This window comes from Aptenodytes forsteri, unplaced genomic scaffold (genome assembly GCF_000699145.1).
Source record: "Aptenodytes forsteri isolate BGI_AS27 unplaced genomic scaffold, ASM69914v1 Scaffold67, whole genome shotgun sequence".
NCBI lineage: Eukaryota > Metazoa > Chordata > Aves > Sphenisciformes > Spheniscidae > Aptenodytes > Aptenodytes forsteri.
The window spans coordinates 886264-899773 of record NW_008795373.1 but is presented as its reverse complement, the minus strand read 5'-3'; the positions used below and the strand labels follow the sequence as shown (position 1 = coordinate 899773).

Sequence of the window (13510 nt, the reverse complement as noted above, 5' to 3'; positions counted from 1 at the left end):
AAAAAAAAAAAAAAAAAAAAAAAAAAAAAAAAAAAAAAAAAAAAAGAGGAACGTGACAAATTCTTATAATTTCAGAATGCTTACTGGAAAAAAAAAAGTTCTAAGACACATACAGAATATCATCACTTTTCAGTTCTCCTGAAATTTCCTCCTCCTACAAAGAAGGAAAGGAAAAGGCTCTGAATATTTCCCTTCAAGATACTAACAGACTAAGCGCACAGAAAAATTCCTCTCTTCATTTTGACAGATGGGTGGGGAGGATGGAGGAGAGAGATCAGGGGAACAAGCACACTCAGCAGAGAGAACGACCCCAATTGTGATGCAACTCAGATACCAAGAGAACCTTGAACAGGTCAATGGCATCTTTACACCAAGAGCTAACTGAAAACAACTGAATGGGTGTTTCTTCCATAAATGGGGAACGAAGATTCTGGCTTATTGTTAGTAAACTTTCTCCTAACAAAAGATACTCACACGGGAACTTTGGAATTAGAAACAAAGACAAGAATATGCTTGGCATCTTTGTTTTCTGAGCATCCAAAACAAGGAGACAACACTGTAAACCAGATGTTATTGCAAAGTTTTACATATACATGCACATGAATTGTAAAAGCATTCTAAGAGAAAGGTTTGCCAAAAACATGATTGTCTAAATAAATAAAAGAGATCTTGGAGGAAAAAAAAAAATATATCAAGTGCAATAACTGTATCTTTTTTTTTTAATGCACTGAATTACTACTTTCCTAACTACCGTCTACTTGTTATTCAAGTAATTCTTTTGACAGTATCTTCACAGTGTCTTTCTAGACTGTGGAACATCAGAATCGCGTCTCAACCAGTGCTACTGGTAGCAGATTTACTCTGTATTAAGTCAATTTTACTTTTCTTATCATGACAATGCTGAAAAAAACCCAACTTCTTCACAGTATGGTCCACCTTTTGCAGCTTTTCTTTTCTTTCAGTGTTATATGAACTAAGATCCTTTGTTAATGATATTCCAGCACCCACTTTACCAGACTTATTTGAAACTTTATCACAGATAGTCCTACGCCTCGGATACTTTTTTTGTTTCACTTTTTTATTTCTGTCAGCAAAATAAGATTTCTCATCATAATTATAATCTGGTTCACAAAGGGAAGCACAGTAACTAGAATTTGGACACTTAGGCTGCAAATCTGTTTTTTCTGATTTAATTCTGCCAACTGGAATGAGGCAGCACCTACTTCTAGAGTGGACTGCATAGCCAGCAGCTATTAAGGCATGAGCTAGATTGTTCTCCTTGTACAGAACATCCACCTCTAATTTCATTTCAGAGCCATAGTGTTTAAAATGAAGTATCAGACCCGGTTTACTAAGAAGCTTCTGAAACAGTAGTTTGGCTTCATCACTCCAGTATTCCCCCTTGGCAGGAACTGTATCATGTAAAGAGCAAGAGTGTGCCAAGCGTGGTAAATAAGACAGACTTTCTGGAATAACTTTAAGTTTATGGATATCAGAGTAAGGGATGCTCTTCAGAAAGCCATAATCAATAAACCTAAGAACAACAGACTGACTTGTTACTTCACTAACTTCTGCCCTGTTCCACTGTGCTTCCAGTCCAAGCTTGATCAAGCAGCTAGCACCAGGAGCCACAAGTTCTTTTGGCAAAGCTGGCAAGTTGTCAGGAAGGTCAGAGAGCAGCAAAGACAAGTTTTTCATGCAATCAAATAAGACTTCAAACTGGATGCAGAAGTTTGAAGGATCAGTAACTGCAGTTGCAAACCCAGGATACCTTCTGCCACTCTGCAGCAGCGTCCATGTGATTGAATTTATCTTGAATGATGTATCAAACTCCTTACAGTCTGTATTACCGGACTTTTCTGGTCCAACAATAGTCCGACGACGACTTAAGAGCTGGTTCAAATACTCTTGAAGCAGAATTTCGCCTATTAAAATATCTACTTCCCAGATATGAGAGGGTTCCAAATATCTCAAAAACAAGATCCTTATTTCACGATCCAGGAGTGCATTTACTACATGGACAAATTGAATTTTCTTCAGTTTTTTAAACCAAACCCATTTACAAAACACAGCTTGTTTAGGAATACTTTTAATCTCATCACTGAGCATCTTTGCATTATTTAAGGACACCATCTCACACTTGCCATAATCCATGAAAAAAACTAGCATTAACTTTTCCCTGACAAATTTCTTTATCACTTTTGTTCGATACCACTTCAAGTTCCTTCCAGATTTTGTCATACATTCCAATCCTTCTTCAATGTCATCCACTCTAAACAAATCACTTCTTTGTGCTTCTTTGACAAGCATTACATTTAACTCATGTAATATTTGCAAATTTTTAAGTAACTGTACATGAAATTCTCCACTCTCTGAAATAGTAATTACTTCTGCTCCTTCTACCTGTCCAGAATTTAGATCTTGAGGAAGGACACTTAAGGGTGTTTTGGAACTATTTTTCATCCTAACAGCCTTAGTTTTACTTTGACCACCTAAACCATTCCTACACTTTCTATCTTGAGGATTACCATTTGTAACCGGAATTTGTTTTGGCCTATTTTCCTGATTATGCATTGGTGTGTTTTGCCACCTTGTCCTGCCTTTTTCCTGCAGAAGGTCATTAGACACAGACTTTCCATCACAAGTTACACCTATTTCCCAACGCTCTCCATGTTGCTGTAAGAACTTGCAAGCGACTGGCTTGTTATTTATTTCGCTTATAAAATAGGAAGTACTTTTGTTAGTCCAGCTTTCATCAGGAACACTTCCTACTCTCCTAAGGAAACAAAGAACACTAAGCCCCGGCAAAGTTAAGAACTTTTTCTGAATCCTGCAGATTTTTGAAGGGCTTACAACTGCTGTATTATCATAATAAATGAACTCTGCCTCAAAGGAGTTTCCTGATTGCGGAGTTTTAGTAACTGCTCTATAATAAAAACAATCAGTGTCATGCTCTGCTACAATGAAATCCCCTACCATGAGCTCATCTACACAATTTTCATGACCTATATTCACCATGCTTTCATTTAATTCTTCTGCTAGTTGTATTATTAAGTTTTCATCCTCTGCAAGCTGAACATAGAAACTTGATGGACTATTCATATGAGAAATATACCCCGCTACTTCAGAATTCACCTGAATATCATGTTGAGGAAGACTGATTAATTTAGGTCTATCTTCGTTATTCCTTTGCTGCTGACCTGTATAATTTAGCCTTTCATTATGAGATTCAGAGAGAGCATTTACAGTTATTTCCTTTGAATTTAAAGCAGGATGACAGAGTGAGAGAGAAGCAGGCTCTCCAACCAGAGGTTCCTCTCTGTGCTCCAGAACAGCACTGACAGTATTTCTAAAACCTGGTTCTTGACTGTCCTGTAAAGTTAGCGGTTTTGAGGACCCACTACACAACTTTTGTGTGCTATATGCAGTTTCCTCTTCATCTCCAAAATTCTGTCCAATATCTGTCTGATAATACTTATCATATACTTGGCATTTCACTTTAGTTTTCAATTTAACTCTTTCAGGATTTTTAACAGTTACTTTATTAATTTCTTTGTCATCTTCCATGTGAGTTGTCACTCTTCCATTACTTCCAACAAATTCTTCCATATGATTTTTCAGTGCCAATTCCTCCAATACTTTTTCTTTAATTTTCTGACTGACTTTGAGCTGTCCATCATACAACTCCACAACAATCTGTCCATCTGATTCTCTGGATACAATTACAGCCTTCAGCAGTTTACCAAGGAATGTTTCCTCAAACCATCTAGTAACACTTGCTGGAATTTTTGTCTCCCTAAGATCTGACAGACAGCATTTAATAGCTTGCATGGGTGTGAATATTAGGTCAGTGGCAGAGTCTGGAATAGGCATCAACTGGTCTCTCTCTACCATATTCTTATTTCCAAAATCTACAAAGTCAGCACATAGATAGGATGTCGATTCCACAGGAAAAGCCAAAGCTCTATAAAAGAGACCATCTTCAAAATATCTGGCTATACATAATCGCGTATTGCTGGTATCGTATTTTGCACTATTTGGCATTTTACTTATGACACTAACCTTCTTCATCAATGCCTCTATAGTTTCAGTGTTTCGATTAAGCTGACAATAGAATTTTGAAGGACTATGTATGTGAGTTATATAAACCTCCTCCTCACTTCCAATTTTTATATTAAAAGATGAGTAGCAAAAACTGTACAGAGAACCCAAAGATGCAAGGTTTCTCAGGCCAATATATTCAGACTGGGTGAGACCACGTTCTCTGAGGAATTCCTCTGCACTAATAAATGGAGTCTGTAAGTCAACTATATTGCATAAACAGTTGGGGCTTACAAGAATAAGAGCATAAATGATGCAAGTCAGTGGTCCTCTAGAAGCAGAAATGAAGTCTTCAAAATGTCTACGCGCTTCTTCAGACCAATTAAGTGAGTCAATCTGTAAGGATACATCTTTAAGTCCACACCGAAATGCTTGACTTTCCAGAGTTAGGAAATCTGGAAGAACAGCTTGAAGATCTTTAAGTAAAACTCTTTCCTGATAACCATAGTCTACAAAAACCACATCAACTTCGTTTGTGGATACTTGCTGCAAAACAGTTGCTCTGTACCACTTCCCATCTTTGGGACATTTAACAACACAAGCAGCCTGTCCAGTTTTGTAAGGACTGGTATGCTCTTTATAGTAAGTCTGAATTTGTTCCATTAAGTTATTTAGCTCTGACAGTTTACTTTGCAACTGACATGAAAAATCTGCTGGGGAAACAATGTAAGAACACACCACTTCAAAAACAGCTCCTGGTTTAAACACAAACTCTTTATAAAATAATCTTTTCTCATGTACCGATTTATGGCTTTTAGAGATAGCACCTTTTCCAAAACAGGACAGCACAACAGATTCTCTCAGCACTGAAGGCACACTTAATGATTTTTCCTTCCGAAATCTCTCTCCATTTCCAGAGATTTCCTTATTTTTACGAATATTACAGATGCTCTGTGCATTTACTTTTTTTTTTTTTAATTTCTGGCGATTCAGGGCTTGACTTTTTTTTGCCGAATTTAGAACAGAATCTGGTGTCTTTTCCCAGTGTTCAGCATATCCAGCTTGAACCATACATGTGGCAACATTTCCTTGCTGCAAACCATTCTTATACTGCGCATTAACAATATACTTGTTGTTTTGCTTTCCAATGACATGAAGCAGGAGTAGTTTGTTAAACACAATGTCTTTGAAGAAATCAGTTTCCTTTTTAACCCACACATCATCAACAGGAAACGTATAAGCAAGTGCACAACACATAGCTAAAGCTGGTAAATCAGAAAACTCAGGAAGCAATCTTTTCACATCATAACAGGGTACTGTATCTGTATTTCCAAAGTCCAAAAAATAAACAGTAATATTTACATGAAGCACTTCAACGACAACACCCCGATAATAATGCATGTCTTTGCTATACCGGGCACAGCACAGCAATCCAGGTTCTGGGTTTTTAAGGACCATTTCATCAGCTCCACATGGGTTATATGCATCTGCAATATTTTTCATCAAGGCTTGAAATTCATTCTGATATTCACATGTTTGAATCCAGAAGTCAGATGGATTTATGACATATACCACAAAAGCAGTATGGAAAGAATTCATTTGCATTTCTACTCTTTTGCAGTGGCTTGACAAAGAAATATCCCATTCAGGTAAGCAGTTTTTTGTACGCTTATTTCCAGTACAATTCTTAAATGAATTGTATCTCCCATCACATGGTTTGTAGGTTACAGCAATACTCGTGACTGTTGTTTCCGAAAGCGAGACACATGATGCAGCTGCGTCATTCAGGTTTTCTGGATGCTTAGCATTAATTCCAAGATTTTGATTTTGCAGCGTAATGTAATACAAGCGTTTAATGTCATTGAATAAATCAACACGGACACACACAGAAGTTTGTCCTATCAAGGCCCGTATAAGTTCTTTCAGCTGACTTTTTATTACTGTTTCATCCTGACTACCAAAACAAGACAGTGCACATGGAAATGAAATCATTGGTAATGCCATGAACTCTACTTTAAGTTTCTGAACACAACTAGATGGCACAGCTTCAATATTGCCAAAATCCATAAACCAGACTTCCACATGGTCAGAGAGAAGCTGTTTTATCACTCCTCTATGCCACTGTCCGTTTTGCCTTTTGGCAGCACAGAGTAGCCCTAAACTATCAAAAGATTTATTATTTTCTGTACTGATAGCTTCATAGTACAAACGCATAGCTCCTGTCAAATCTTCCAGCTCTTTCTGCCATTTCTGAATCTGACAGTAAAATTTATTTGGGCTTACTGCAACAGTTATTTTTACATTTTCTTTACTGCCAACAGGTAGACATGGAAAGAGATCATCTGGAACTGGCCAAAAATCTGTTGGTTTCTCAGAATTACTGAAAGTAAGCAACTCTTTGACTGGATACTTCTGTTGCAACAATTGTGGCACTAGCATTTCTTGGGGAAACACTCTTAACGTTTCTACAATAAGACAAAATGAATCTCCATCAATAAATTTTCCTAACTGCAGTTCAAGAACATCACTAATGACCTTTGGTACTTCTAGAATAAACAGTTGGTATGGTGTAACAGCTTTCACATGACCCGTAATCTGTAATCCTACCAGAGATGAAAAATAGTTAATGGCTTTTGGACCCCATTTTTCTCCAAGAGGAAGTATGCTTGCAAAAACACCCCAAACCACCTTTGGAGGCAGCTGAAACAATTCATTACAAGCAGAAGCAAGATGTGTTTCCTCAACAACTAGCACTTGCCCAGTGTCTATAAGAAAAGCCTCACAGATATTCTCTCTCTTTTCCAGAACTCTTCCTCTATGCCATTTTCCTTCTGTGTCTTCCACCAAACAAGATCCACCAACGGAAATATTATCTTTTACTTTGAACACACGTTGTATTTCATTTTGTAGTATGTAATAGTCAAGCTCACATCCTGCCTTGTATTGACCCTGGAACACTATAACCAAGCATTCAGGACGGCATTCTATACAAGTTATCTTCAGATTCATATCTACTATGTTTGGTGAGGGAGTCAGAGATTCCATTCTATCTGCAAAGAAAAGGAATAAGATCAGCCTGATAATTTTCTGTATTTTTTCTTTGTCAACTAATTCCTTACATGAAATTTGTTTTCAAAATGCTTTAACAGCATATTATCACACTTCTGGTTAAAATGTATACTAAACATTTAACAATGTCATGTTTTATGCAACTGGGATACACTTGACACAATTCTCTTTGTAAAGACATGTTCAGATAATATCTGAAAAAAAGTACCTCTGACTTGCTCTTGTGGCTAGACTAATTTTATCACTTGAGAACAATTCGTAATCAGAAAGCTGTTCCCAGAATAACACAGACAATTAAAGATTATCTCAGAAAACTGGGGCGGGGGGGCAGGGAACGACACAACACGGACATGCAGGGATGCGGAACAGGACAGGACAGATGACCAGGAAGATAATTGTATTTCTTCTCAAAGAAAAGTATTTCTGCTCAAAAAAAACAAGACTGGAAAGCAATTCATGCCATTTATACAACCTCTGCTCATCTCACAAATGTTACTTACATTCAATAAATTTAACTGCAAATTTGTCCAAAGGAGGTCCAATTCAGTATTTCATTGCACTAGGCTTGCCGTTACAGGGAGAATTTACCTGCAAAAGTATTTCCCATCTGTTTCTCTTTCTTTTTAATATGTGAATGACCAAGGACTCCTCCCTTACTCACCCTGCTTTTTCTGTGTAAATCACTTCTTCAAATCAATTCAAATCAATGACATCTTACAGCTCTGTGCTTTACTGTTTACTTAATCTGGCTGTCTAGACACTATCAGGCATAGCTGTAGCATATTTCAAGTTTCCATAATTGCAAGGACATACAGAACACATTATCTACGTCCAACATTTCTGCACTGCCCATCAACTAACAATTGTTAGTTAACAACTAACACCAGGTGTGTTAACACCTCAACATCTCAACACTCCGATTCTGATGGTTTAAATATCTTCAAACCCTTCAGATACTTCTCTGACCTTCATCTATAATCTGGTCTTCAAGATCAGCTTCTAGTTCCATTCAAATTTGTCAATGGATCTGTGATTTCACATTGTTTAAAAAGGCTATGCATGCCCACAATTTAATCAAGCAATTCTATGAAATAAACTGCTGTTCTAACAAAGTAATTAGGGGTAGAACACATCTGTCAAATGCAAAGACAGTGGATAAGCACATAAGGATAGACTGGACAAAGCATATGTTTGATTTATGAATTTTTATGTAAAGCTGAAACTTTCAGTTTCAACTACAAGTCATTAGAGCAAGATCTTCCTCAGCCTGCAAAAAATCTTCAACAGAACTGCCATAGTAGTTTTTATCACAAGCATACATGAAGTAGCTAGTGATCATATAATCTGTCTTCAGAGTAAATATTGACCCCTATCATTCTAGTTCCACAAAAAAATAAAAATTAACAAATAAATGAGCACTCCTACTGTAAAGCTTACCAGAACATCTCGGGCAGGAGGAGGAAGGATACATGACTTCTCAAAAAAAAAAAAAAAAACCAAACCCAAAACAAAACCCCAAAACCACCAGCCACCCAAAAAAACCTCCCAGTTAAAGTACCACCAAATCCCGATCTGACAAATGTTTTCCTAACAAGCCCCCCTGTTTTTCACTTCTCCCTGTAATAAAATAGAAAGCTGAATTCTGGTGTTTTTTAATGAAGGAAAACAGCCTTCAGGAAAGGGTTCTGCCTGCCTGGAAGAAACACTCGATCGTTAGGCTGAATCAAACTTTTGAAGGTGCACCACTGATGCTTTGGGCACCTTTTTTTTTTTTTCTTCCCCATTGAAACAAACCCCTGGTTGCAGAAACACATAACAAATGAAAACAATTTATGCATCAACATTTGCTTGCCCTTTGTCACAGCCCAAATAACAGCATCACGCTGATACAGTCACATTTCTGCAGTTTACAAAACTACCTTTTGCTTTTTACTCACCTACATACCAGTTAGGACTTACTCATTCATAACAGACCTTTAGAAACCTCAGCCCTCTTATTAAGAGCTCTGCATCTCTCTACAAGGAAAGATGATAGAAAAATCATTAGAAAAATATACGTAAACTAAAATCTTGTACTACTTCTCCTGCCCAACAAACACACCCTGGAAGAGTTCCTCATACCCCGTTTAATTACAATGTTAAGATTTAAAAAAAACGAAGTACAAAACTGAATCCACCTTCCTAAAACCATGGTAAGCCCATTCTTTCTTTGCAGCAGTTCAAAAAACACACCAGTCAGAAGAACAACACTATAGATAATCTACCACCTACTTTCTAAGCAAGAGATGTCACACATTTATTTTTGTTTGCAACGCCTCAGCCATCAAAATCTACATTCTGTCATGCACTAATACCATACAAACAAACTTACAGCATAATAAAAGGGCTTTTAAATGCAACGAAATGCAGGACATAAGCGACAGCTTAAGGTATCTGCGCAGCCTTCCAAAGCAGCAGCTCTGACCTGGGCTGTTTGACGCCCCAGTCGGCGCTCGCCTGAGAGGAGCAGAGGGCAGAACCGGGCTCAACTCGACAACGCGCGAACCGCTGGGCGGGCGCTACCACCCCCAAGCAAGACCCGAGAAGACCGCTACCCTTCAGCAGCAGCTTCCTTATCACTCACAAGCGTGAAAGCGACGCGTGAGAGCCATAACCGCCAGAGCACAGTCATTTTACACCATCCCGACACCGAGCCCAACAACCAAGCACTCACTGCCTCCGCTCACCCCTCACTGACAACATGGCGGCGCGAAGACGAGCTCCCATGCGCTGCTCAGCAAAGCGCATGCGCTGTAACACCACCGGAGACTTAAACGCCTCTTTGGTGGCGGATGGGGCTTAAGGTTGATTGGCGGGAGCGCGGCGGCAGCGCCCAGCCAATCGGCACGGCCCAATGGCAGAGGTGCCGCCTCCGTCTTGGGCTGAGGGTAGGAGGGTGAAGTGCTGGGGATGGGGTCAGGGATAGTGTCCCGCGTTTCAGCGTGTGGGTAGCTCTGTCTAGTTCGTTTTTCTTTTGGAGTTGTGCTTTTTGCTTGTTTGTTTGGGTTTTTTTTTTTGGGGGGGGTATTTTTTTTTCTTTTCCTTTATGTTTGCACTTTGCAGCTGTCTGTTATTTGTAAGGTGGTCTCTAAGCTTTATAAAAGGTGCCAGTGGGTCACTGAATCTTCTGGAGCTATCTAAAGAAGATTTGAGAGCTCTCATTCTTTCCCATCATCAGGAAGAAATTCTCCAGGCTGGGGGAGGAGTACATCTTAACAGGGTGCAAAATGGTGCCCCGCTTGCTTTTGCATGCAAGTCTGGCTTTTTTTTTTTTTTTTTTTTTTTGAGGGTGTTTTTGGGTTTTTTTACTAAGAATATAAGCTTAGCGAGGTGGTCACAATAAGGAAACTTGGTATGAAGTACAGTCCTATAAATATCAACAGATGCTGGTATATCTATAACTGATTTCACTCTTTGGAATGAGTTCATGTGTATAATAATTTCTAAGGGTTTACCTTCAATTTTTACATGTTTTTCGACTGGTGAGGATTGCTGCATCATAGTTATGCTTTGCAAAGTTGGGAGAGGGAAAAGTTGCTTTTGCAATTCTTAGAGATAGTAGTGATCTCCAAATACAGCTATTATATTGATGTCTGGATAATATATGTTTAAAATGGCATCATACCTACTTGAATTAACCCTAAAATTTAGAAGAGTTCTTAATTTAATTTTGCAGGTAAGCAGTCATGTTTGTTATGTTGAAGCTTTTTTGTAAGAGCTACTCAGAACAAAGATTGTACAGGTCTATTACTGATACACCTTTAGCTTTATATTTCTGGACAAAATGTCTAGTTTATTCTTGCATTCTTATGTTGACCAACAAAATTCTACTACTGGCAAATTACTTTGGAAGACAGAGTTTTGCTTGGTCTGTTTAATTCTTTATCAGAAAATAAGAATACGTACTTGTTTTGAACTGTGAAGTTGTTTACTTTCTTCCACAATGTAATGCAGTAATGTCCTGTGCAATTCTTCTGTACCCCAGTCTTCCCATTTTGGACTTTTTTTTTTTTTTTAACCCACACAAACAAAATGAACTTAAGCCCATCAGATCCCCCCCCCCCAGGTAACAGCAGTGTGCTTCAGGGTTTAGACATGCATACTTCTCCTTAGGCAGCTCCTCCAGAAGGCCTTCCCACAGAAACCATCTCACCCTCACCAAGTACCTCTTACAGAAGGTGCAGACTTCAGGAAGCATCTCAAGTCTTAGAAGTAAATGAGTCTGTAACATAACAAGTCTGGGATGGTAAGTAATTTAGCATCTTAGTGTATGCCACACTTTTTTTTTTTTTCTTTTTCCCCTCCATATAACTTTACCTGCAGATACTGTGTTTTGTATTGGTGTACTGGTTGAGCTTAAATGGGCTTTCTTTTAAGACTATTCTAAATTTACATTTCCTTGAATACACATCTTATTCCAAGAGAACTATTTTAAGGAGATGGACATCCCGTGTATCTAAAGACTTTGGAGATCCTTACAAAACCTCTGAGCATACTTGTGTCACTTCTAATAAAAAAGATAGAATACCAGTATATTTAGTATAGTAATAGACTGATGAAAACCTTGTAATACTGAAATTTTCCTTTATCTAAGGTGTTTTGAAGCTCTGACTAAATTTATTTATGTTATGTAGTTTTACTTGGTGTTAGACGATCAGATTTCACATCCATAGAAACTCCATTAGTCTAATTAGGCAGAGTTATGTAAGAATGGACTTACAGAGAGGAAAGATAAGACCAAATCTTTTAAAGAAGTTACATTCTTACAAGATTAAAACCTCAAACTGAAAACTAGAACCCAAGGTAGGCATCTTTGCATCCTCTACAGTGTGAAGGGAGAATGCTGCTTCAGAATGGCAATTCAGAAGACTCAGGTACTAGATAAGGAGCAGTCTTGAGCTTATGAGTACTAAATATTGCAAAGGGATGTGGGGTATGGCTATGTTTTTCCCTGTAATTCAGGCTGAAGTCAGTCCTGCTCTGACTACAATCCAAAACTCACTCCTGAAGGCAGAGTGCTACCACTGCTTTTTTTTTAAAGGCAGCAAGAGCTACATTTTTTCCTACTCAAATTACAGCGGTGATGGCATCAGTAATATAATAATCTTACGGTTAGAGCAGTCAGAAAAAGATTCTTGCGGTGTGAGTGAGTTTAAAAAATGTGTACTGCTTCCCTGCAGTGCGCCTTAACCATGGGCAGTTACGCATGGTGGCATACAGTGTGTCCCTCCTGTTTGAAGTTGTGCTATTATGGGGTGGGGGGAGGAAAAACAAAAGGCGTGACCAGACAATCTGTCAGGGCCGATTGGATGCTGGAGCTTTCTCGCCGCCTTCTGGAAGGAAAGAAGAGCTTTTTTGCTGTTTGTGCCTTTGTTACAGAATTTCTTTGCAATTTACATTGTTTCAGCCAGTGAAGGAATTAGGTCTTTTCTGACATAGTGTGGGGTTTTTGATAGGTCTTTGGTTTGCTCAAGAGTTGTATGTTTTTGGTTTTTTTTTAATTCCACCTGCCCCAGCTTGATATCTACATTGGAAAGTGTCAGATATGCATAAAGCACTGCCAAATCTCAGAAGCGAGCTCCTCCAATAACATTTGAGACATGAAGAGTCACTATAGGCCATGGTAAGTGTTCAGGAAGCACATAACAGCTAAAAGCAGAAATAGCAGCGTTGCAATGTCCCAGAACATCCCTATAGTGTACTTCAGCAAACTTGCAAAACCTAGTCAGTGTTTACATTTGAATTGCAAATGCTTTCAAATATTGGTGAACCTACACATTCCACACTGATTAGTACTAAATCTCAAGGGGTTTTCCCAGCTTTGTCTACTGTGTAAGTAGTACAACCAACTGAGTTTTCAGCTTTTCCACTTTATTGATCTTTACAAATTTTGTGTTGCTGTTATTCCCACAAAAAGCTATGTTTTCCTTCCTTGTCGTTATTGTGAGGAAGCCATTAAATACTTTTGCTGTTTTTTCCAGTATGGAAGGTTAACAAACTCTAATAAGTTTATTTATATGCCATTGTGTCCTGGTTTCAGCAGGGATAGAGTTAATTTCCTTCCTAGTAGCTGGTACAGTGCTGTGTTTTGGGTTTAGGATGAGAACAAAGTTGATAACACACCGATGTTTTAGCTGTTGCTAAGCAGTGCTTACACTAGTCAAGGACTTTTCAGCTTCCCATGCTGTACTGACTGAGAAGGCTGGGGGTGCACAAGAAACTGGGAGGGGGGCACAGCCAAACTGGCCCAAGGGACATTCCATACCATGTGACGTCATGCTCAGTATATAAAGCTGGGGGAAGAAGAAGGAAGGGGGGGACGTTTGGAGTGATGGCATTTGTCTTCCCAAGTAACCGTTAC

The 13510-nt window shown here is 38.6% G+C and overlaps 1 protein-coding gene across 1 annotated transcript; it reads right to left on the bottom strand.

Moving 5' to 3' along the window:
- Positions 1-831: 831 nt before the first annotated feature.
- Positions 832-9876, bottom strand: TDRD15 (tudor domain containing 15). Its single transcript, XM_019472393.1, has 3 exons — positions 9837-9876; positions 9048-9126; positions 832-7091 (listed from the first exon to the last, which is right to left on the bottom strand). Exon 3 carries the CDS (start codon positions 7084-7086, stop codon positions 832-834), a length of 6255 nt encoding a protein of 2084 aa, XP_019327938.1. The 5' UTR covers positions 7087-7091; positions 9048-9126; positions 9837-9876.
- Between the last annotated feature and the right edge of the window lie 3634 nt (positions 9877-13510).

Coding starts and splice junctions, on each gene's coding strand:
- TDRD15 (XM_019472393.1), bottom strand. CDS start 7,086: ATGGAATCTCTGACTCCCTCACCAAACATAGTAGATATGAATCTGAAG.